Raw genomic sequence first — 24,453 nt, forward strand, 5'->3', positions numbered from 1 at the left:
ATGGGGTTAACTGAGGATTTTTTGAAACTGCAGTTGGGCTGGCCTCGTGTGCATCACTGGTTTGCGCTGCTTTGTCTTACTGCTGTCGTCTATAAGTTAATTGTCTTGCTCGGCAAAAGAAGGGCCGCGTTTCTTAACTATGACGTTTTCCCAGGACCACCCACCCACTGGCTTTTTGGAAATATAAATGCGGTAATTCAGTGGCTCAGTAACACATCAGCAACTTTACGTTAGTTAGCCTGCACGATGCAAAACTTGATTACTGCTCATTAGAGGAAGGCAGTTGGCAAACATCAGAGTTCAAGCAAAGGCACAGTCATGCCCATTGAGTCATTCACAGTGAAAGGAGTTGCAAAGCATGCAGGCCTCATGATTGAAAGGTTTTTGTCTAACTTCCTGTGTGTTTATTTTTACTTTCAGCTTAAACAAGATGGGACAGGCATGGACTTGTTGGTGAAATGGGGACAACAGTATCCTTATGCCTTCCCAATATGGTTTGGTCCCTTAACTCCTTCCCTCTACATTCACCATCCAGATTATGTGAAAACCATACTGGCAACGGCAGGTGTGTGAGCAACTATTTTTGTCTTTCCTGAAGTGATACACTATTATAACATTGCAGTCAATTCAGTGCTTTTTATAGCCTCTTATGTTTAAAGGACATACGTTTTTACTTTTGACACCTGCGTTAGTACTTGTGTGTTGTTGATATTTGTTTTACACACTGTTCTTTGTCCCCTGTGGTTCATTGGTGTACTGTTGCTATGACTTTACACCATAGGGATAAAAACAGTATCTACTTACCTATATAGCAATGATTCTGATGGGTTTATTGGACATTGACTACACTATTGCAGCTAAAGGTCAATGTAACAACATTTTCATTTGTTTGCTCCCTAACAGAGCCAAAAGATAATCTGTCATATTGGTTTCTTGAGTCCTGGATAGGTAAGACTGCCTTGTCTGTCTCCTGCTGCATATTTTGGCATTTTGCAGAGTTGTTTGTTTAGCTGCTTTACTCACACACAAACTCTTCATTTCTGTCTTCAGGGGATGGCTTACTGGTGTCAGGAGGCCAGAAGTGGTTTCGTCACAGAAGGCTCTTGACCCCAGGTTTCCATTATGATGTTTTGAAACCATACACAAAACTGATGTCAGACTCTGCTAAAATTATGCTGGTATGTGAATGACAATTCATACTAAGTACAGAAAGACCATAATGGTGAAGTAATGTGAAAGAATATCGGCTTAGACTGTCTCCATGACATTTTGTGTCAGAGTTGGTGAGTGCATTGGAGTTTTTCCCGTCTCCTGCAGAGATGTCACATCTGTTCTCTCTCTGTTTCCAGGATAAATGGGAACGTTATGCAGATACTAACAAGTCCTTTGAATTGTTCGAGCAAGTCAGCCTGATGACACTGGACAGCATGTTGAAATGTGGCTTCAGCTACAACAGCAACTGTCAGACCGAGGGGTGAGTCCATGCAAACCTTTTCCTGCCATTTCAGTTCTGTATGTTCTTTACTGCTTCAGCTGTCTGAATCATGAGTGGAGAAAATATGTCTCTGAAAGTTTGCCTGCATTCTTATTTCAGTGGAACAAATGCATACATCAAAGCAGTGTATGAGCTCAGTAATCTGATTATCATGCGGCTCAGGAACTTTCCATACCACAGTGACTTCATTTTCTACCTCAGCCCACATGGCTTCAAATACAGGAAAGCATGCAGGATCGCTCACAGTCATACAGGTAAAACCTGAACACATAATTTGATTAACAGCAATCCGAAACAGTTGGCAAATGGCAATCATACTGGATTTTATCAATTTGCAAATACTCATCTATTATCTTGTCTTTTAAAGTGGAAGTCATCAGAAAGAGGAGAGAAGCTCTAAAGGAAGAGAAGGAGCTGGACCGCATACAAGCCAAGAGAAACTTGGACTTTCTGGACATCCTTCTCTTTGCAAAAGTATGTTCAGTGATATTTGCTCCAATCTACTGACTTTCAGAAAATTCTTGTTGAAAACAACACACTGACACCTGACTCACCTCAACTGGTTTTCTGGCATACGAGCCTGTCCAGTGTTTTCTCACCAGATAAACAAGATAAGATAGTTTTATCAAATGTTGATTAAACAAAGTCAGTGTAGCAGGGCAGAAATTATCTCAAGAAATAACCTTTCACACCACAACATAAAGTCATTCCACCCCATTGAGCAGGCTGATCACAGGCACGTGTCCAACTTGGGACCATTTTTGAAAATGACTAATTTCCATCAACTACTGCTCAGTAAATATTCTCAGTGAGACACAATAAGATACCCAATAACACCTCTGTAACTCTGTGTTATGTTAAAAAAAATGTCCTCTGTCAAAACACATGCAGTGGTTTTGGCTAGTTGAGCGCCTGGTTTCCAGTTTTTCCGTGATTGCTCTTTGTTTGAAAAGGCCCAGTTCTCCTGTCTTTTGACCTGGTGAAGGAGCAGACAAGCTTGTGTTATCTCTCTGACTTCATACCAACCTGACTGCCACTATCTTTATTGTATATTTTATGCATCGTTCTTCTGGTTTCATTGTTCCGTACTTATATTAAAAAGTTCTTCACAAATAAATAGTGACTATCTCTGGTTGTTGTAGTTGTGGCACTTAGCATATAGTTGTTTAATTCTCATTTATTTTGATGTTTTTGTCTGTAATTCTTCCTTCAGGATGAGAACCAGCAGGGTCTGTCAGATGAAGATCTACGAGCAGAAGCGGACACCTTCATGTTTGAGGGCCATGACACCACCGCCAGTGGCCTCTCTTTCACCCTCTACTGTCTGGCCTGCAACCCAGAACACCAGAAGATTTGCAGGGATGAGGTCATGCAAGTCCTGGAGGGCAAGGACACCGTGGAGTGGTAGGCTCATGAGTTGAAAATATTGCCATTTGCAATGCAAGTCTGTGCTAGTTGGTCTGTGACACAACAGTGTGATTTTGGCCATCATTGTATTGTTTAAGAATATGGACAACTAACAACGTATATCTGTGTTATTTTAAGGGAGGACCTCAGTAAACTTCCCTACACTACAATGTGCATAAAAGAATCCCTCCGTCTTTACCCTCCTGTACCAAGAATATCCAGAATTATCACCAAACCCATTACTTTTTTTGACGGAAGGACTCTGCCAGCAGGTTTGTTGTCAGTGTTTTCAGGCAGTTCATGTACATAAGACAGCGTTCTGTTGCATAGTGTAATAATGTTTAGCTCACTGGTACAAGATCAATTATTAGCTTGTATTATCTGAAATAGTTTTTCATAATGCACCTTTGGCCTATAGACAGGTATATACAGTATATAATGTACATTTCTTCCCTGTAAGCAGCTTTAATGTTTCATCATTTCAGACACATTTTCCTAAAGTTATGTGAGTTTGACTAATGTTTGAGCACATAGTGAAACACTGGCCAACAGTCAATGTCTGAACCACTGACTTGTTGCTCATTCACACTTTAAGTGGTGGTGGCAGCTTCATGTGTCTCACACTAAAATATATTCAGTCTGTATCCATACACCTTGTATGTGTCCTGTTTATGAACAATCCCAAACTAAAACAAGTGTTTTTCTTCTTTTTTGCAGGTAGTCTCATTGGAACAAGTGTGTATGGGATTCACAGGAATGCAACTGTCTGGGAAAACCCTGATGTAAGTCCAGATGTAATTCTGAGCAAAGAAGTTAAGGCTCACCTTTGCCAACTCACGACATGGTGCACATTATTCATATAATCAGTGATAAGAGTATATAAAAGTATATATAATATGAGTATAAAGTATATAAACATATGATCCCTCTCTGCTGTGCTGGCCCAGCACACTTTACATACAAGTGAAATGTGTGTAAAAGGTGACTGAGTCATGAAATTGGTGAATAATTGATTAATTTATGATTCAACCTGGAGAGGTTAGCGGGCCAGCACCCGGATGATAAACGCCACAATGGCATTTGTTCTTTCCATCTTGTTTCAACACAGGTCTTTGACCCGTTGCGTTTCCTACCAGAGAATGCTTCCAAGAGGTCACCTCATGCATTTGTGCCTTTCGCTGCTGGGCCAAGGTTTGTCTCCACCTGATAGCACTGAGGAGTCATTTCTCTCTCCTGATTCAGTTTAAAAGTAAAGAAGTAGTCAGAACTAATTTGGTGAAAGTTATAGCTCGTTAATCATTTGCTTCATCATATTGACATTACTGCTGGGTTGTTGCCATATCTGTTCTAATATAATGTCAATCCACAGTGACAAATGAGAATCTGTTACTGATTACATGTTACTGTCCTGTTGTTGCTTAAAAGCATTTTTTTGTTTTGTTTTGTTTTGTTTTCCCCCCTCAGAAATTGCATTGGTCAGAACTTTGCCATGAATGAGCTGAAAGTGGCGACAGCCCTGACACTGAAGAAATACGAGCTGCTGGAAGACACCACTCACAAACCCAAGATAGTTAGTCAAGTCATACTTCGCTCAATCAATGGCATCCACATCAAGATCAAATCTGTTGATCCACAAGCATAAAGAGAAATCCCTGCAGGAAATGCAGTCGACCTGGAAGACACATTATTCAATCAAGGGAAATCTGAAGATCTGAAGTGTCTTCATTTTTAATATTTTAAGTTTTAATGGTTCAATGAGTAGAATTTAGCGTGATCTATTGGGAGAAACTGAATATTCAAAAGGATGCTTTCATTAGTGTATAACAACCTGAAGCCTTTTGTGTTTGCTGCAGCCTGTAATGTCACTGCTGGATGCCACTAAATCTACACACAGGACCTTTAAATCTGCTTTTAAGCTGAAACACTGACACTGAATCACAATGATCAAATGACAAACTGTACAGTTTTTTCTTTAGCAACTATTTTCAATGACTGATAACTTGATGAAAAACTGACGAATGACGAAAAACTCAGCTTTAAATAAATGTTTGAAAAACAAGATTTTCCTGTCTTCATTTGTAAATGCAATATCCAATACATGGAGTAGTTCTCAGCTCTGAGCATGTTCATAGAGCCCATGACATTGTATCTGCAATTTTTACTCCACAAACAGTGCTTAAAATTTAAGAGTTTACTGCCGCTGGGTCAAAAGTCACATTTGAATAGTCATGAAAGTGGTTTACCTGTGCCGCATGAACTCATTTATAACCAAGAAAGAGACATCCAGGCCAAGGTTTATTTCCAAAACAGTCGCAGTACTCCTCTCCGGGAACCATCACCATACCATGGTGGAGAGGTTTGTGTGTCCTAATGAAGCTGAGGGATATGTTGTCTGGAGCCCAGTTCTCCTGGTAGGGTCTCCCATGGCAGATTGGTCTCAGACAAGAGTCCAGACTCAGATTGTTTCATACAGACCCTAAGAAAAAATGTGGAAGAAGAGGTGATACCTGGCCCGGAGGAAGCCCGGGGCCCCCATCTGGAGCCAGGCCTGGATGGAGGGCCCATCAGCGAGCGCCTGGTGGTCGGCCTTGCCACGGAGCCCGGCCGGACACAGCCCGAAAAGACAACGTGGCACCCTCATCTTCATCCTGTGGGCCCACCACCTGCAGGAGAAACCGCTGGGGTCGAGTGGCAGTGAAGGCCGGGGATCTCGACGGACCAGACCTGGACGGCAGAAGTTGGCTCTGGGGATGTAGAACGTCACCTCTCTGTGGGGGAAGGAGCCAGAGCTTGTGCGTGAGATGGAGCGCTACCAGTTGAATCTGGCAGGGCTCAAAAACAGTCCAAAGGCGAACTAAAGAACTAACAAAAGTGAGCAAAGTAAGAACAACTCAAAAATCAGCCAAAAAACTGGGGAATAACAAAGCAGAACCAAAAGCGACTATGAAAAAACTCACAGTGATAAATTCAACAAAGTCAGCAAAAGACACTGGAGGCAGGAGGAACGGGACAAGAGTTGAGCAAAATAGCTTAGGAGCGAGGTAGGAAACGACTGGTAGACAAAGAGAATTGTCTGGCACGGGGGAAGAGCATGAGGTGCCTTAAGACGCCGAGTTGATTAACAGATGACCTGCAGGTGTGTCTAATGATGTTCGCTCCAGGGCGATTTGGCCCCGCCTCTGCCCCACTCCAACTTGCTGAGAGAGAGTGAAGGAAAACAAAGTATCAGAAAAATAAAACACATGATGAACCGAGACCACAGCCATCACAACTATGTTCATTTTTCTTGTAAAACCATCTGAAAAAGCTTGAGTTGCCTCTGTCATGTTGACACGGTAACATGACATCCCAGCAACAATGGAAGGTGATTTATCTAAAATAAATCTCATTTTCTGTTTTTACCATCACTTTCTCCTGTTACACCTGATATTTGTTTCTTCACCTGCTGTCTATTTTGAACTCAACTTAATTTTATTGTTTTATCATCAGTGTTCTTATTATTTGCTTTTATGTTCATCACTGTGTTGTAGTTTATGCATGGGTGGTGCTGCATAGATAAAGTTTATTATCATGATTGCTATTCCTCCTACATTGTTGTTCACATGGATTTCTTGACCTTACTTTCACACCCTGGTATCTTGGTTATCATTTCATAAAAAAATACTTATCTTATCTATCTTATCTACCGCCTTGCTGCTGGACGCACATTGTCATTTGACTGAAGGGACCGATTACATTCTCCGCATTTATCTGCAGACAAATCCAAATGAATAACTCAAAGCTGATGGTACCACTCATGGGATGCCACATACAGATTTTGGGACAGTTCAAGTTGTGTGCAACAGGTCATAAACAGTGATAGCTGGAAGTCTGCAGTCAAACCTCAATAAAAACTGTGACTTTTATGCACAAATCACCATCTAGTGGCCTGTAGGGCAAATACAAAACACTTCAGTTGACATAATATTGGCCCAATACCTGTGATTGAAAAGTTTCATTGAGTAAAACACTTTATCACACTTCAACGGGTTTTCAAAATAAAAAGCAGCCCTATGTTTTTTTAGAAACTGGCTTCATGTCTGGATTCTGACTTTCCTGACTTCTCACAGCAAAATATCGTATTTAAAAGTATTGTTTTGTCATTTGTTAATAACAGCATTATCAAAGTACTACAGGAGTGAAAAAAAAAAAGTTGAAATGTGTTTAATAAAAAAAAACAACAGTACATATAACACATCAAAAATGGTGCTGTCTATCTTAAACTAAAATTCATTTTCCTTGTTTTTATTGTTTTATCATCAATTTTATTATTATTTGTTTTTATGTTCAACACTTTGTGTTGCATTATATGCACAAATGGTGCTGCATAGATAAAGTTTATTATCATGATTGCTATTCCTCCTAAATTGTTGTTAACATGGATTTCTTCATCTTAATTTCACACCCTGGCATCTTGGTTATCATTTAATAAAAAAAAAGTGCTTATCTATCTTATCTACCGCCTTGACGCACATTGTCATTTGACTGACAGGACCAAGCAGATTCTCCACCGCTGAATATAGCTCAAATTTGCAAAAGGATATTAATTTTTAAAACATTTTAGAATTGTCGTCTCAGTTTCTTAAATTATCCTAAAATGGCTAAGCTACACGAAAACTGATACATTTGTTCTTAATGACAAAAAATGTCCCATTGAAAACCATTGAAAATGCCATTTTTGATCCCACATTTATCTTAACATAAACTAATACATAAGTTAACATTTCATTTTGGATTACAAGCTTTAAATTTTTAATTTTTATAGTTGCCTACCAGATGGCACTACTTTTAACCCTTCAAAGCATGCAGCAAAATTTCACACTTGTTACTGTTTTCTGCGAGGGTGCCTTGCCACTGAAATGATTAGTGTGTGTCCCTTTGATGTTGGATAATGGTGTTTGTGTGTAAAAAGAAAAAAAAAAGTGTGTGTCCAACTTCAAAAGTCTTTTCTCTTAGAGCTTCTCAATGTCTATTCATTTATCTGACAAAAGTCTGTAATGTGTAGATGTTTAAGTGAGCACCAGCCCCATTTACACCAACCCCGTAACTGTTTTATTAGGATTTAGAGGAGATACTTTTGTTAAGGTTGTGAGGAAGGCAAGGACCTAGAATGCAGAGGGAGTTTAATAAAGTTTATTGATTAAAAAAAAAATGGGGGGAAAATGCAGCTCAGGCAGACAGAAAAGAAAAAAACAATTCACTGTGGTGGGGGCTAGCACAACTCACGTGAACAAACCAAAAGCACTGGAGAAGACTACCGCATCAGCTGAGGAAGTGTGGCAGAGACAAGGAGATACTTCTGTAGCAAGACACAAAGGGCAAGACTGAATCATCTGGCACAGGAGTATGGGAGAAGCCAGCTTAAAAGGAGAGTCGTGATGAGGGAGGATTAGAGTCAGGTGTGTCGAGTAGCCACTCGCTTCAGAGGAGATCAGCCCCGCCCCTACCACACTCCAGCCCTGCAGAGATACAAACACAGAACCAGAGCAGACAGAAAACACAGCCATAACAACTTTTTTAGCCCTCTGAGCAAGATATCCTGCTTGAGTTATGTGGATTATTCAATTAAGTCAATGAAAGTAATTACAGACTGGCGTCTACAAATAGAACCAGACTTAATATTTAATTGAGCTTCCAAATATGGTAAATCAGCATTTTTTGTCCCTTACCATGGATGTTTATACTTTGCCCTGAGATGTTCTGTACATCAAAATCTGTTTGGAAAGAGGAAAAATTAAACAATTGTCATTCATGCACTTCTGACAAAACTTAATGAGATGGACAAAAGTCATTTCGCATGGCTGCCGTGGGGTGAAGTGTGTCTCAAAGCTCTGGTCTGCTGGCTTAGTTATTTGTCCGTGGTGCCCATGTGTGCATGAAAAAGCTACTTCATCTCAACGGTAACGTAAAGGACTATCTGGGCCTGTCACTTTAGAGGTCTATTTAAGGACTAATCACTCAATTCATCGGGATCAAACGGCTGCTCCTTTGCCTTCACAATGAATCAGGAGTCTGCCGTGTTCCAGTCCATTGCTGATGGGATGCAACAAATTCAAACTGAACTAAAGGGGATGAGAACAATCAAAACTGACCTAATCACACATTTTGATGCCAAAATTGAACGCATCAAAGGGAGTCTTAACAAGATATATGTCTCATTATCCACACTTGGAGACCAAGTCTCCGAGCTGGAGCGGAGGGTCGGCACAAACGAGGATGATCTACAGGACATCACTCAGCGTGTCAAAATGCTTGAAAAAGACAACGCATACCTGAAACAACGAGCCGAAGATGCCGAAAACTGAAGTCGGGCCTCCAATCTCCGTTTCATCCATATCCCTGAGAACGCGGAGGGCAATAATATCCTTGGATTTATTAAACACCTGATTGTCCAGCTTTTTGGTCAGACCAACTTCCCCACTCCACCCAGCATTGAACAGGCACATCGCTCCCCAACTTTCACCAGACAAAGCTCCAGTGCTGGTCCAAGGCCGATCCTGGTTAAATTCTCCCACTTCCAGGATAAGCTGAAGATCCTGAGGCTCTCCAGGGAAAAGAGGGAGCTCCTGTTCAATGGATCTCGAGGCCACATATTTCCGGATTTCAGCGCCAACCTCGTTCAGAGGCGTCGGGAATTCGATGCACACAAGAAGAAACTACGCGACATGGGCCTCAAATACTCTCTTCTTTTTCCCTGCACGCTTAAAGTGATCCACGAGGGTAAAACGAGACTTTTTCGCACTCCTGATGAAGTTGATGTTTTCCTTGGAGACTTCTCTGCTACCTCACCGTAATATTGAACTTATAAAATGACAGTCACTTTTGTTGTAATGACACTTATTTCTCTTTGAACTAAACATTTTACTTTGCTGGTTGTTGTAACTTATTTTCAGCAGGCGTATTGCCGTCATGAACTTTGATTTTGTGCTAATCTACCCACTTGCAGATTTATTTAACCTGTCATTATCTACTAGTGCACTCCCATTATCTTGGAAATGCACCAAGGTCACCCCAATTTTTAAAGGGGGTGACCCGCTTGATCTTAATAACTATCGCCCAATTAGTATTATTAGTTCTGTTGTTAAGATTTTTGAAAAATTAGTTTTTAATCAATTGTCTCAACACATTTCTGACTATAATATTTTGTCTCCATGCCAATCGGGCTTTAGACCCAACCACTCCACAACCACAGCTTTACTTAAATTTACTAGTGATGTGCTATCAGCACTAGACAGTGATAAATTCACTGGTGCAGTCTTTTTAGATCTGAGCAAAGCTTTTGATATTGTAGATCATTACCTGTTGCTGGACAAACTATATACAATAGGACTGTCTCGTCATGCTTTACTGTGGTTCAACTCCTACTTACATAATAGACGTCAATGTGTGAATTGCGGAGGAAGTCAATCTGATTATCTAATCATAGAAAGGGGTGTTCCACAAGGGTCATCTTTAGGGCCACTTTTGTTCTCCATATTTATTAATGATCTTCCTTTATCCTCTTCTGGCTGCCATACTCAACTGTATGCCGCTGATACAGTCCTCTGCACATCAAGCACCTATATATCAGAAATTGAAACATGCTTGCAGTTTGATTTTATTAATGTACAGGACTGGCTCAGCCATAACAGATTATCATTAAACAAAAAGAAGACAAGTCTTATGCTGTTTGGTACCAGTCATAAATTAGCACAACACTCTGCTGAATTGAATGTTTGCTTTAATGATGGTATCCCTCTTGAAAAAGTGGACACATTCAAACACCTGGGTCTTTGGATCGACACTACACTAACATTAAAGCCACACATTGAATCTGTAGTAAATAGAATAAATCGTAATCTCAATATACTTCATCATTCCATAAACTGTTTCACTCCTCAAGTAAGGAAAAGAATCTCCACCCAACTGCTACTACCAATAATGGACAACGCTGACACCATATACCATATAAAATACACCAGAGAAATATCTACATTCTCTTGATGTTGCATTTAACAGTATTTGTAGATTTGTGTTAAGATGTCCCTACAGAACCCATCACTGTATCATGTATCAAACCCTTGACTGGCTTCCACTTAACAGTAGGTGACGATTTCATTGGCTACAGTTTATTTATAAATGTGTCCACTTTAATTATCCACTGTACCTAAAACAATATTTAGTCCCCTACCAACCATCTTACTCTGTCAGACACTCACATCAGCTGTTTTTTTCTGTCCCAAGAACCTCAAAAGAAATTGGTAGATGTGCTTTCATATATAAAGCCCCCTCTGACTGGAATAATTTACCGCCATCTATTAGATCTGTCACTTCCCTCCATCTGTTTAAGACTTCACTATTATCCTTGTTTCAGACCCCCTGCTGTTGTTATTAGTTTTTTTTTTTTTTTACTAATTAATTAACTACTATTACTATTTCCTTTTATTAATTTTTACTTTTCTTTTTTTTTTTGTTGCCCTTGTGATCGGATAAGGGGCTGATGGGGTATGGTGGGGCGGGCGGGAGGGAGCTGTTGTGCACACTGTAAGTGTATGTTTTGTGTTGTGTGTAAGTGGTTGTATTGTATTGTTTGATTGTTTTGATGTATAGGACCCCCTGGAAGACGAGATGATGCATCTCAAGGGGTTATCCCTTATCCCTTAATAAACTGCCTGACTCTCCTGATTCAGTTTAAAAGTAAAGAAGCAGTCAGAACTAATTTGGTGAAGGTTGTAACTCGTTAATCATTTGCTTCATTATATTGACATTTACTGCTGGGTTGTTGCCATATCTGTTCTAATATAATGTCAGTCCACAGTGACAAATGAGAATCTGTTACTGATTACATGTTACTGTCCTGTTCTGTTATTGCTTAAAAGCATTTTTTTATGTTTTCCTCCCTCAGAAACTGCATTGGTCAGAACTTTGCCATGAATGAGCTGAAAGTGGCAACAGCCCTGACACTGAAGAAATATGAGCTGATAGAAGACACCACTCACAAACCCAAGATAACTGCTCAGCTGGTGCTTCGCTCAATCAATGGCATCCACATCAAGATCAAATCTGTTGATCCACAAGCATAAAGAGAAATCCCTGCAGGAAATGCAGTCGACCTGGAAGACACATTATTCAATCAAGGGAAATCTGAAGATCTGAAGTGTCTTTATTTCTAATATTTTAAGTTTTAATGGTTCAATGAGAAGGATTTATCATGATCCACTGGCAGAAACTGAATATCCAAAATGATGCTTTCATTAGTGTATAACAACCTGAAGCCTTTTTTGTTTGTTGCAGCCTGTAATGTCACTGCTGGATGCCACTAAATCTACACACAGGACCTTTAAGTCTGCTTTTAAGCTTATGCACTGACAATGAATCACACTCATTACATTTACATGCAGTCAAGTAACCCTTTCATAACCGGAATATCAGCAATAACCCGGTTGCGCATGGCCATGTAAACACCAATAACTCTTTTGAAACCCTTTTTAAAAACCCGAATATGACCCCTGGGTTACTCCTTTTCTAACCCAAATTTTTGGCCATGTATACGCCTATCGGAATATCCCCATCGAACGGAACATTAATTTGTGTTTGCATGTTCTATTTGCAAGGAATCTTGGTCTTTTGAGTGCAGGTAGCATGGATATGGATGGCACAGCTCTGGCTCCATTTCCTATTTCTTCATGTTCTCACCTTCCATGAATGAAGAAAGTGAGACAGAATAGTGTCAAGTACTGGTGGTGGGTCAGCACCAGCCCCGGGCTGGTCATTATGCGCCGTGCTGCTGTTGTTGTCGCTGTTTTTGGACACAGAAAGAAGAAGCTGAAATGAAATGCATTGCGTCATGACGTTGTCCGTGCGTCGCTGTTTTAATCGGGATATCCCAATTGATTACCCCTGTTTGCTCACGCATGTAAACAGGTTATTCCGAATGTTTCAGAAACCGGAATGTTGACCATAACCCGAATATTGACTGCATGTAAACGTAGTGAATGATGAAATGACAAACTGTGCCGTTTTTTCTTTAGTGACCATTTTCAACCACTGATTACTTGCTGAAAAACTTGTAGTTTCTGCTCATTTTCTCACACGGAGGGATTTTAATGAGGCATGCTTGCACCTTATAATGAAAAGGGAAGAGGACCTCCAGAATATTGTGGCAGGACCTGTGTTATAAATCAGTTTTAAATAAATATTTGAAAAACAAGATTTCCCTGTCTTCATTTGTAAATGCAATATCCAATACATGGAGCAGTTCTCAGCTCTGAGCATGTTCATATAGCCCATAACATTGTCTCTGCATTTTTTATTCTATAAACAGTGCTTAAAACTTAACAGAGTTTACCGCCACTGGGTGAAAAGTCACATTTGAAAAGTCATGAGAGTGGTTTACCTGTGCTGCATGAACTCCTCTATAACCAGGAAAGAGACATCCAGGTCGAGGTTTATCTCCAGAGTAGTTGCAGGACTGTGCAGTACACACTTAGAATACAGGCAGTTATCATTTGTGGGTCAAAAGTTATTCATTTTTTATTTACAGTCATATGATTAAAAAAATCCACACAGCCACAAGGACGGTCAGTAAACGTGTAACGCCTCGTCTACCACTGATATCAAACCCAGACGATTGATTAACCAGTTAAAATGTTTCACCTGTTCATCACGTTTTTCTGCTTCTGTGCAAAGACAAAGTTCTTATGTCTCATGTCAGTTCAGAGCAAACAAAATATGAACAATATAGTGTATGAACTTCACACTACATGACCATTAAAATGTACTAAATCCAAACCTTTTCTATTTTGCAGCAAAGCTGCTATTTGTTACTGTGTTGCCATTCCTATTCTGCTATATTCTGTTGCTAACTAAACAGTCCATTAACTGCAAACACAGAAAACTAACATGGTCAGCAAAACACTTAAAAGTTAATATACCTGAAAAGGCCAAAGGTCAAATATGAGCAACATAATGTTTGGAGAGCAAAAATGGCTTTTATCTGCAGACGAATCCAAATTAATAACTCAAAGCTGACAGCACCACTTTCATGGGACGCCACATACAGATTTTGGACCGGTTTAAGTTTTGTGCAACAGGCCATAAACAGTGATAGCTGGAAATCTGCAGTCAAACCTCAATGAAAACTCTGACTTTTATGCACAAGTCACCATCTAGTGGCCTGTCGGGTAAATACAAGACACTTCAGTTGACAAAGCATTGGTCTCATACCTGTAATTAAAAAGTTTCATTGAGTGAAACACTTGATCACACTTCAACAGGTTTTCAAAATAAAAAGCAGCCCTGTGTTTTGTTAGAAACTGGCTTCAGGTCTGGATTCTGACTTTCCTGACTTCTCACAGTAAAATATTGTATCGAAAAGTACTTGTTTTGCCATTTGTTAATAACAGCATTATCAAAATACTACAGGAGTGAAAAAAATGTTGAAATGTGTTTAATAGAAAAAAAACCCAGCTTTACATCCAACACATCAAAAACGCAACTCCATGGCCCACCCTCTCCATGTAGCCTGTCACTGAGGCTCAAATGCTCAGTGCCAAGTCCTTTGTGTTAATTTTGCTCGCAACCGACAAACTTCTGCTTTTTAATGGCTGATTTATCAACTGCTAACTTAGTAATGGAGATGATATCGTGTGACAGACCACAGGGAAATCGTGTGGTGCCTTTTTGCGATGACAATGAGAAACACAACAAATAAAAAAAAGAACTGAGAGGTAAATGATTCCACCTCTGTCAGGTCACAGTCCCTGACGAATCTGCTGGTAACCTGAGAGTCAACAGCTTTAAGAAACTGATTAGATGAGTAGTGAAGGGGTGGGTTTCTTGCCCGGCCAAGCTTCTTTGGCATACTTCTTTTTGCGTGGCTCGTTGTGGGTCTCTGGTAGATAGGGGGCTGTGACAGGGGTGGGGTTGAGGGTGACAGGGGGCTGGGGAGCCTCTGGGGCCAGATCCACCTCTGGTGCTGGATTGGGGAAGGGCAGAGGAAGTCCTCCCTGCATAGCGGCACCTCCTGGTGCTCCAGTCGGCTGGTTCTCATGACTGGTGGGAGGCAAGTCCCCATAGAGACCACCACCCAAGCTGTAGCCATGGATGCGTTTTGAAGTCAGGTCATCAAGGCCTAAAGTGTTTTGGCCTTCTGATCTGCGTTTCTGCAGCAGGGATGACAAAGTATTCACATCATACATTTAGCCCCTGACGTTACACCTTTCATAACTTTGCAGGCCACAGACCTATTAGACTGCTAATTATCAAACTGTAATCATTTTTGATTGAAGCAGATCAGAACCACTCATTTTGAGATTACTGGTGCCATGCTTACAGAGTGAGCTGCACAGGAGTTATTTGTACTTCAACACAGCACCTTAAACTGCTTAGCGCACAGTAATACCTGTAGTCCGAAATACATGAACTACATCAGACATTTGGAAATGACAAGACCAGAGCTTACCTTGATGGGGATGACAGCAGTCTGCACCATATTTCTAAAGCGTCCCACCGAGGGGTCTATATCCTCTGCAAGTATTAAGAGTGTTTCAATTAAAATATATATACTCAAGCCAAGAGTAAACTTGATTGACTTGAGTACACTTAAAAAGTAGCTGAAATGTGTTTTCCTACTCAGTTACTGTTGTAAAATACTTTGGTTTGGGGTCAGTAAAAACAACAAAGTTGTTTCATAGCATGATTGATTCTTTGTGTTTCCTTCAATACGGTCTTCACTTTGATTTGTACCTGGGTTAATGATGGAGTCCTCCTCATTGAAGGTAACCCTGGAGTTCCTCCGTTTCCTCTTAGGCCTCTGGATTTCCAGGTTGCCCTCCTCAATGGTCAGAAGGGAGATGCGCTTGTTGTGAGCTGTGTTGAACTCTGTCAGATTCTGACAGGATACAAACAAGAAAACAATGTGTGTCATGTGGTTGCACTGATATCAAAATATTACTACTTCAAAGCACGACAGTAAACCAGACTGAGTAGGAGAATAACAGCTTGCATCATAAAAATCAGGGAAAAAGTTAACATAACTAACCAATTCTTGATTAGACATAAACAGGTCTTATAATCAATAGATCATATGTTCCTCAAATCTTTGTGCAATATTACACCTCATAATCATATCTACTAAAATAACTTAGAAGGATGACAAATACACTTCAAAACATTGTTAAGAGTCTCTAGCAGTTTATCTAAAACAGCAATTTATGGCTCGAAGGGCAATAATTAAGACACAAGAAGCCATTCTATTTCCCTTTCATATAGTTTATCAAGAAACTAAATGTAACATTACCTCCAGCTCTGTCTCTTCCTCTGGAAGTCCAAGCAGTCCTTTCAGCTCCTCATCCTCTCCCATCTTACTGTCTCCTGTGCCAGCGGTGCCTTGGGTTTGGGGTTTCTCTCTGATGGTGTAGGTCCGCGTTGAGGCCCCAAAAGATATTGTCGAGTCAATGGGAACCTGCTGAGGCTTGTGTGCCTCCAGACGGATGTGCCCGAGGAAAGTACCGTGTGCTAAAGCAGCGTCAATCAAATAAGGTTTGCTTATGTTAGGATAGGCTATACTGTAGTTTTAGATTGTTCCGCTATTATGGAACTGAATCAAACATGATTCAGTATCAGTGGCAATGCCTGTGTAGCTGTCACATGAATCCTAAGAGATGGAGCAATAGTAAAAGAACAATACTTCAAGACGGCTCTGTGGCTCCAAACAGAGCAAACAAGTATAGTGGAGGAAATGATTCAACTTGCCATTATTTTCCATTATTGTAAATGTAATTTATTATTAGTCACTTCTGTATTTTAATGTGAGGTTATTTGCTATTTTATTTTATTTGACTTTATAAAGTCAAAAATCGGTACCTGGGCTGCAACCAATGATTATGTTCATCATCAGTGAATGTGAAAATGATTTTCTCAATGAATCGCTTTGTCTACAAAATGTTTTGTCCAACCAACAGTCCAAAATCCAAAGATCTTACATTTACAGTGACACAAAACAACAAAGCGGATATTTAAAATGTTAACATTTACGAGGCTGGAGCCAGATAATACAATGCTCACCTTGTTTTCCTTGGAAATCCTTGTCTATCAACTTACTGATTACTCAAGTAATCATTTCAGCCTCAATGTGTTACTATCTGTACATAACTGTTACGAGTAAAAATTATTTTTTGCAGATCAGTGTCATTAGTTTTTCAGCCCTTAGCATGTATGCCAAATCTTTATAGATACTGGTCCTAAATATAAAGTTAGTATACAAGTGTGATTGTGAATGAGGTCTTACTGCTGTTGAGGTCTATGAGAAAGAGCCTTTTCAGGTGTTTGTGGTAGACCAGGGCAGCATGGACACGAGAGCATGACTGATGATCAATGGTGAAGTCACACCAGTCAGGGTTCCTCCCAAACAGGTAGTACTTCTTTTCATCTATGATCAGTTTCTGAAGGAAGAGACCATTTCAGTGAATAATGGTCATGAAAACAACTGATGAAAAGGTCTGTGAACAATCTGCAGTGTCTCTGTGCCCCAGAGCCATAACTCAACAGTGTTGCTTCCCACTGAAAAGCTTAAATCTCGGGGCTGATGCTGCTCTCGCACCGTTTGAAGCCATGCAGCCATAGAAAATCCCCAGTGTAGAACACATGTGGGACAAAGTGGACTGTCAGGCTCGTATCTGGTGCATTCAACGATCTTACCTCCCGCAATAACAGCCATTTCGTGCTTTAACACAAGTATACAGTAACGTTAGACTGATGTCCTAGAGTAAAGATCCCCAAGCTTCCAGTTACCTCCATCAGTTTGTCTCCCTTCATCACGTCTAGATGGAGCCCCGGGGGCGGCTTGCCTGCCCTGAAGGAAAGCAATTTTGTGAACAGTTAAACACCCCACATTCTACATGTATGCAAAGTTGATCTTTTCAAATAATGAATTAATGTCCTAGCTTTGTTTCTGTGGTGTTGCTTGAAGATTTGTTCCTAAAAACGAGTGCTACAGTCAGCTAACTTAATGGCAACATTTACGTCGTCATCTATTGCAAGAGCAATGCTATCACATATCAAGGCTAAACATGTTAAATGTCCCATCCACAAGGTGCTATCTATATCGCTGAACGTCGTATGTCCATAACTGGCACTCTCGAAATTGAATATATGAAGCATCTTCCGGAAATAAACGCTAAAAAGCACCCTATCGCCATTTGTTAGCTTGCTAGCTAGCTTAGTTGCTAACGTTAGCTACAGTGACTACAAGCTTCTCTCTTCGTGTGGATGAGCGATATACAATGACGAAAGTTGCTTTTGCTCCTTTGAATCAGATATCACATTACAAAGACAAAGTTACAACTTATGCATGTGCATTTTCTCACCATGATGGACAATCAAAAGGAGGTGGACCCTCTTTGCTTGTTTTAGTCGCCATCTTGCCTCATCTTCTCAAAGCCAAGCTGCATGTTGGGTAAACGTCATTTTGGGTTCTTGGGAGTTGTAGTCTTCCAATCCTAACACGTTACATCCAAATCAGACCGCCAAATCAATTCAGTATAATCTATTATGCCCCTAACTTAAACCAAAACAGCGTCATGTCATGTTCTCATTTTGCTGACATGAAGTGAGAGAAATCACAGTGAACGCAAGAGCAACTTTGAGGTCCCTCAACAACCACTAGGGGTCAGACCCTTGATATCTGACTCAAATTAGCTATGCTTTTTCATGTTGTTCTGGAGAGCTAGACAACCCAGGTTATCAAATATCTGCTGCACCTAATGAGGTGTTGTGTATTGTTGTATTTCTGCATTTTCTCTACACAAGTTTTGTCAAGGTTGCATCGTCAGAGGCATTACTGAGTTGGATCATGGAAAGGAGGGGAAAACCCTCAACAAGTTCAACCAATGAACCAGGCTAATCTTTCAAACTGCTGCAGGGCTCATTAGGAAAGTGTTGTGGGTTTTGTCAGATGCTGTGAGGGGCTGCCTCATCATGCCACAGAGGTGGGAGGATGCTTTGTTTATTCGACAGTGCAGATCGGCAGAAGGAAATGAGGGTGCTGTCTTTTTCTATCTCAGAGAGAAACAGGGTAAATTCCCAGTATGAAGGATGTGTCATGGGCTGTGAAGGGCACTGGGACGAGGATATATTTAGAAAGAAGGGTATTTAAAGGAAGGCAGTGACTGAAATCAAATGTCCCCCAGAGCTCAGGGAACCCTTTCCAGGCTCGGCTGGGTGAAACACATCTGTCCTTCCTGTCAAATATCATCAACGCTGTGTGAAAGACTGGGGTATATTTTTCTCTATTCAGAATTGTGTAATCTGTTCACACAGTTGTTATGTGATACAATAACTGTGTTTGGCCAGACCAAGCAAGAGCAAGCTGTCAATCTGTTTGACGTGCTAAAACAAGGTCAAGTGGTCTTGAGACATTTCCTTATAAAGGTAAAACAAGGTCAAGGTCTTTCTTTGGGTGACAGCAAACCAAGGCTATGATGCAATCAATTAAATAATAGAATGATAACTAATTTCGTACATGTTCTTTCACAACTTCACACGATTACAAGGCATAACATAAGCCTGGCCTCCATCTGAGAATGCAAGCATCGTGCAAACTGCTCCTGTAACTTCCTCATTCAGTTCTGTGGTTTTTGACTGAGAAAGCATCCCCCTTTTATGTTGCTCTTGCCATTTGCTGCCTGCCGTCATTTTTGACTGCAGCACACAGAGGCAGCAGTGATGGCAGGCACGACGACTTTGCCACTTCAGCAGTTCATGGCATCATTGGACAACGCTTGTCTGCCAAAAATTCTGCAAGTGTGCTCTGGAGTGTATTTCCAAGGTGGGTCTTTTGTTATTTTATTCATTTTGACTTGAAACTGGGAGTCTAGATGAGGACAAAGCTGAAGAGATTCGAGATTACCCGAAGAGATGAGATTGCTACAGATCGGAACATGTCTGGATTTCTGTATTGCGTCTGTTTGTGCATACACTTGCATCAATATAGCATCTACGTTTCCTTCCTTTCTTAACCCCAAATTATTATTGTCACCAAATAAGGCAGTGAGCATTTGTTTTAATTGAAAAGTTTGTATTGTTCATGATTGGTGACTAGAAATATTTCATCTTAGAGAACATAAGATTGTGTACCAGAAAAGAAAAGTAAGAAAACGTGATTCATGCTTCAAATGTCTGGTCATTGCTAAACTTTGTTGCCGTTTTTTTTGTTCCTTCTTTACCCCATTTCTTACTTTCGGTTTCAGGGTCCATATATGAAATTTCAGGGAGTGAAGTGTGTTTTTCTACTGGGGATCTGATAAAGGTCATAGGCACTGAGCTCCTGTCAGTTTGCTGTGAAGACATCAGCAACAATAAGAAGTTTGAGCTGCCTATCAGCCACACAGGTCAGTTTGAGCTCTGGACAAAACTCTCATGAGAACAGGAAATTTTTGCTCTGTAGCTGACCACTTCCACTTGTTGCTCTTTCTCAGGCTTGTTCAAGGTTGTTCCAGAGGAAATGCCGTACAATACAGTCGAGGAAATGGTGAGCCTGAGGCCTGTGGGCCTGGAGTCCTGCCTTCCCTTCACTTTCACCTGCCGCTCCAAGATGACCTTTGACAATTTCACACTGGGGGCCGGGAAAGCTTTGACGGTGCTGTCCATCGAGCGGCGTGAGGGTGAGGAGGATCAGATGCGCTGCCATGTTCAAGGACAACAGGAGACCTCTGCGGAAGTGTGTATCCCACTTTCTTGCCATGGGGAGTTCTACGAATGTGAGAGTGACGAGTGCTTCACACTGCGGGAGATCATGTCCTCGGCCACCCTGCGCAGTCGAAGGTTTCGCTTCATCAACACCACCAAGTGTGAATGTCCACTTGTCCTCACTCCAGTGTACCAGGTCCACGCTATCATGAACAGTGAGAATAACCTACTATTTTATTTCTCCCTTAAAAACATCACACAATCTCACACAATCAGAATCAGAATCAGAAATCAGAAAAAGCTTGATTGGCAAGTACGATTTGACACATACAGTACGAGGAATTTGCTTTGGTGAAGTTGGCGCGTGACACATCTACTAAAAAATACTATTAAAAAGTAAAAAATATAACAATATAGTCAGAAACACAGTCAGTTTTTTCCGGAAAGAAATCTGAGCACAAACTGTCATTTGTGTGCAAATAACTTATTTACTCAAGTACTGCACTTAAATATAGATTATGAAGCAGATTATAAACTATTTGTAATTAAGTGTTCCCATTTATACTACCTTATACCTCACTACATTTGAGAGGCAAATTATTTATACCACATTTTCTTCTCAGAGTAGAATTCATATTTGTTACCCACCAGAGTGGAAATATCAATGCATCAGGAAAAAAAAAAAATCCATGATATCTTATTGCTGTATATAGTGCAGCGATTCTTCTCGACTCAATGCTGGGAGGGTGTGGACGACCAGGTGAATGAAATGGAGTGAAACTAAGCTGGATGAATATGATTTATGGAGGGAAAATAAACAAGCAAATGTTTGTTGACGTTAACGTGCTGATCTTTATTTCACTGCAATTCAACTTGGAACCCTATTTTTCAACTGTTTCCCTGTCATTAGCTGCATTTCCACCAAAAGTACCCGGAACTTTCAGTCCTAGGTACAAATTTTCAAGGAACTAAAAAGTTCCTTCAGCCCATTGTTGCCTGCTTTCTGTCCGTGCTCAAAAGACATGCGAATGTTAGGCAAATTAGTCCAATGGCATGCGAAAAAGCGTGGCTGTTTTTACACGTCATTCTTGTGCATGACTATATGTTCATCTTCATCCATCTGTTGCATGCTTTCTTCTGGAACTCCATGTTGATGTGTTCAAGTACACTGAGCAAAAAACAAGCAGGTTTTCGGCTGCAGATTTTTAAAAATTGGGGCTGAAATAAAATGCTCAGAGTACTCAACCAATCAGAAATGTGCAGCACTGCAAGCCCCACTCCCAATGGTCCTGTACTTTTGGAAAACACGACCATCCCAAGTGGGAACTTGTGAAATTAATTCAGACCCTGGTTCAAGTACATTTTGATGATGATGATATTGCTGTACATTTCCTTAAGTTTGAGTATTTTTACATTGTTCCTTTTGCTATTTTTACCAATTGTACTTTTGCTTCTCCTTCCTCCATCCTGAAAACGCATTCTGTACTCTGGTTTTAGTTCATTTCTTTTAATCAAGTGCCTCTACTACATTTTCTAACACAATTTCTCCCATTTTTTTGTACAGTGAGGAAGAATGTACTGAAGTTTCCGTCCAGCTTAGAGGTGGATGTGGTTGATGTCACTGAGCTGTGTAAGGATGTGAATTTTGTGAGCCCACTCAGTCTGACAGAGGTCCACTCCAGGCCGGATGAATCCTTCCCTGCAGTCGTGGAGCTATTGGAAGGCCCAGAGACCCGCTCTCTGTTCAAGTGCAGCTGGTTGCCAGGACTTAGCCAGAGCGGCCACCTGGTTTTCCACAAGAAAGGAACCTCGGCCATGATTTTATTATCCAGCTTAAAGACACGAAAGGCACAGCAGTACTTCCTGGTTTCTCAGGAATATGGTGGACGATTTCGGAGGCGGCCCAGAGAGTTCAATTCAGTATACGAGCTGTATGTTGCTTTAATCCAAACACCAGGTCTGATGGTCAGTGTAACAAGGAACTGTGAAGAAGTCGAGGAGGAGGGCCTGCCTGCTCTCAGTGTGGGCGAACAGCTGGTGGTTGTTTCCTGTGAAAGGATGGAGTTGCCTTGTGAAAGCAGCGTAGGACAGAAGCAGTCCGTCGAGGCTCTTCTGTGTCAGCGACTCCAAGAGCCTGATGATGGGGATGATGATGATGAAGAGGAGGTCAAGCAGGAAGATGAGAGAGAGGAGATTTTTCTGCCTCTGTACATGCAGGGTCACTTTGTGGAGGTGCTCGCTGATAACAAGAAGTACAGTCTCAGGGACCTGGGTAAGGCATTTAGTTTGCCGCTGGATATTAAAGTGGTGAGCCGTGATAATGAACTGGAGGCTGATCCACTTGTTGGGTTTGCATGTCTCAGAGTAGAGGGGGCTATGTTGGAGCCCACCATCCAGGCAAGCTTTCCAGACACACCAGACCGCTGTTTCGAGATCCCAACCCAGTGGCTTTCTATGTCTGTCTCTTTTACCAAGGACCCCCTGCCATGGCCCAACGGCCAACCACCTAAATGCCATGTGGATAAAGTCACTGAGGTGACAGATGCGTTCTTTTATGAATTTCGCAAAAAGGGAAATTCAGATGCAGCTCCTCCTCCTCGACCACCAAAGAGAAATCTGTCATCTTCAAAGTCTTGCAAAAAAACAGCAAAATCCTCAAAGAAATCATCTAAGGCAGATAAGCCCAAACATCGACCGAACAAAAGCGTCCCAACCGAGGAGTTAGCCAATTTGACTTTGAATACCAAACGAAGGCCCCCAGCTCCCCCACCTCCGGTAAGTATAGCGTCTCAGCTATTTAGAATCTAGTGTGGTTTTATGTCTTGTCTCAAGTTAATCAGAAAAGCAACACAGTGCAACTTTCAAGAAATCTAAAACTGGCGAGATATACCAAACTATGCAAATGTTTCCTCTTTTTTTCTTTTTTTTTTCTGGTTAAGAAGGCATAAAACTGAATGCTTCTTTCTCTTTGTCTTACTGTGCAGGGCATTTTGGATGATCAGCCTCCACCAGTCGTACCCCGAAAGCACTCAGGGGCTGAAATGACAACTGGCAAGGCTCTGCCAAACACTTATGTGGCAATGGAGGACAAGAAAAAGGGTGAGGCTCTTTATTGCAATCTGTATCACAATTCTATTTCTATCACTGTTACCAAATTCCACGAAGAGACACAAAACCAGCAGTGCTTTCCAACTTCCCCTCCCTGTCTGTGGCAACAGAAAGTCGAAATGATTAAAGCAGTTCACAAATATAGTTTGTTTTTGAAAGGCAAAGAAACTAAGAATGCAAATAAATAATGCATTTGTTTGGTACTTTTTTCAGCTGTGGATTAACACACATTTAGTGCTCTAGGAAGTATTTATGACACCAGGACAGTGCATGTTAGATCGACTCATTTTGGCTAGGCTTCGTAAACACCACTGGATCAATTCATTGTTGATTGTTGTCTTTTCATTGCATTTGCTGGCACTAAGAAAAATACTGGATTGATGATTCGTTCCCCTCTTTTCCCCCAGTGCCACTGTGCAGTGTTGCAGCAGATGTGGACAGCGACCATGACTATGAGACTGTGGATGAATCTTTGGTGACAATGATGAAGGTGGCGCAGGAGAATGTGATGTTCTACTAAAAATGACGTTCTACTGCAACAGAAAAGTATCACACATCGGCAGAGGGAACTGAACAGTAACTAAAACAATGCCACACTGCAGTTATTAAGCTCTCATCTTGAATGTTATGCTAGTGTACCGCGGCATAGTGTTACATGAAACTGTGCTGTGTTGAAACTCTGTGGTTTAATTTCATGCTCAAAATAACTGGTTTAATGGAAGTTAGATATTTCAGTT

General features: G+C 40.9%; 3 protein-coding genes across 4 annotated transcripts; 2 read left to right on the forward strand and 1 right to left on the reverse strand.

Moving 5' to 3' along the window:
- Positions 1-4,882, forward strand: LOC139333625 (cytochrome P450 4B1-like). Its single transcript, XM_070966183.1, has 12 exons — positions 1-192; positions 421-565; positions 904-948; positions 1,051-1,178; positions 1,350-1,474; positions 1,595-1,749; positions 1,863-1,969; positions 2,709-2,899; positions 3,041-3,174; positions 3,620-3,684; positions 4,011-4,093; positions 4,367-4,882. The coding sequence occupies exons 1-12, from the start codon at positions 1-3 to the stop codon at positions 4,542-4,544; spliced, it is 1,548 nt and encodes a 515-aa protein (XP_070822284.1). The 3' UTR covers positions 4,545-4,882.
- Positions 4,883-12,066: 7,184 nt separating this feature from the next.
- On the reverse strand, positions 12,067-18,368 carry ppp1r8b (protein phosphatase 1, regulatory subunit 8b). Of its 2 annotated transcripts, XM_070966184.1 has the most exons (7): positions 18,289-18,368; positions 17,714-17,774; positions 17,211-17,364; positions 16,221-16,438; positions 15,668-15,812; positions 15,384-15,448; positions 12,067-15,084 (listed from the first exon to the last, which is right to left on the reverse strand). In XM_070966184.1, exons 1-7 carry the CDS (start codon positions 18,339-18,341, stop codon positions 14,731-14,733), a joined length of 1,050 nt encoding a protein of 349 aa, XP_070822285.1. In that variant the 5' UTR covers positions 18,342-18,368; the 3' UTR covers positions 12,067-14,730. The 2 variants fall into 2 exon arrangements, with proteins under 2 accessions (XP_070822285.1, XP_070822286.1); XM_070966185.1 differs by lacking the exon at positions 17,714-17,774 and having other exon boundaries at positions 18,289-18,349.
- Positions 18,369-19,645: 1,277 nt separating this feature from the next.
- On the forward strand, positions 19,646-24,248 carry themis2 (thymocyte selection associated family member 2). Its single transcript, XM_070966687.1, has 6 exons — positions 19,646-19,748; positions 20,170-20,310; positions 20,398-20,823; positions 22,173-23,383; positions 23,593-23,707; positions 24,124-24,248. Exons 1-6 carry the CDS (start codon positions 19,646-19,648, stop codon positions 24,234-24,236), a joined length of 2,109 nt encoding a protein of 702 aa, XP_070822788.1. The 3' UTR covers positions 24,237-24,248.
- Positions 24,249-24,453: the final 205 nt, after the last annotated feature.

This window comes from Chaetodon trifascialis, chromosome 7, assembly GCF_039877785.1.
Source record: "Chaetodon trifascialis isolate fChaTrf1 chromosome 7, fChaTrf1.hap1, whole genome shotgun sequence".
Taxonomy (NCBI): domain Eukaryota; kingdom Metazoa; phylum Chordata; class Actinopteri; order Chaetodontiformes; family Chaetodontidae; genus Chaetodon; species Chaetodon trifascialis.

Bases quoted from the DNA above. Each gene is read 5' to 3' on its own strand.
- LOC139333625 (XM_070966183.1), top strand. From the start codon at position 1: ATGGGGTTAACTGAGGATTTTTTGAAACTGCAGTTGGGCTGGCCTCGT. The intron at 1,750-1,862 runs GTAAAACCTGAA...TGTCTTTTAAAG, and splicing joins GATCGCTCACAGTCATACAG to TGGAAGTCATCAGAAAGAGG. The intron at 2,900-3,040 runs GTAGGCTCATGA...TGTTATTTTAAG, and splicing joins GGCAAGGACACCGTGGAGTG to GGAGGACCTCAGTAAACTTC.
- ppp1r8b (XM_070966184.1), bottom strand. From the start codon at position 18,341: ATGGCGACTAAAACAAGCAAAGAGGGTCCACCTCCTTTTGATTGTCCA. The intron at 17,365-17,713 runs GTAACTGGAAGC...CTCTTCCTTCAG, and splicing joins AGGGAGACAAACTGATGGAG to AAACTGATCATAGATGAAAA. The intron at 15,813-16,220 runs GTAATGTTACAT...GTATCCTGTCAG, and splicing joins AGGAAGAGACAGAGCTGGAG to AATCTGACAGAGTTCAACAC.
- themis2 (XM_070966687.1), top strand. From the start codon at position 19,646: ATGGCAGGCACGACGACTTTGCCACTTCAGCAGTTCATGGCATCATTG. The intron at 23,384-23,592 runs GTAAGTATAGCG...CTTACTGTGCAG, and splicing joins CCCCAGCTCCCCCACCTCCG to GGCATTTTGGATGATCAGCC. The intron at 23,708-24,123 runs GTGAGGCTCTTT...CTTTTCCCCCAG, and splicing joins AATGGAGGACAAGAAAAAGG to TGCCACTGTGCAGTGTTGCA.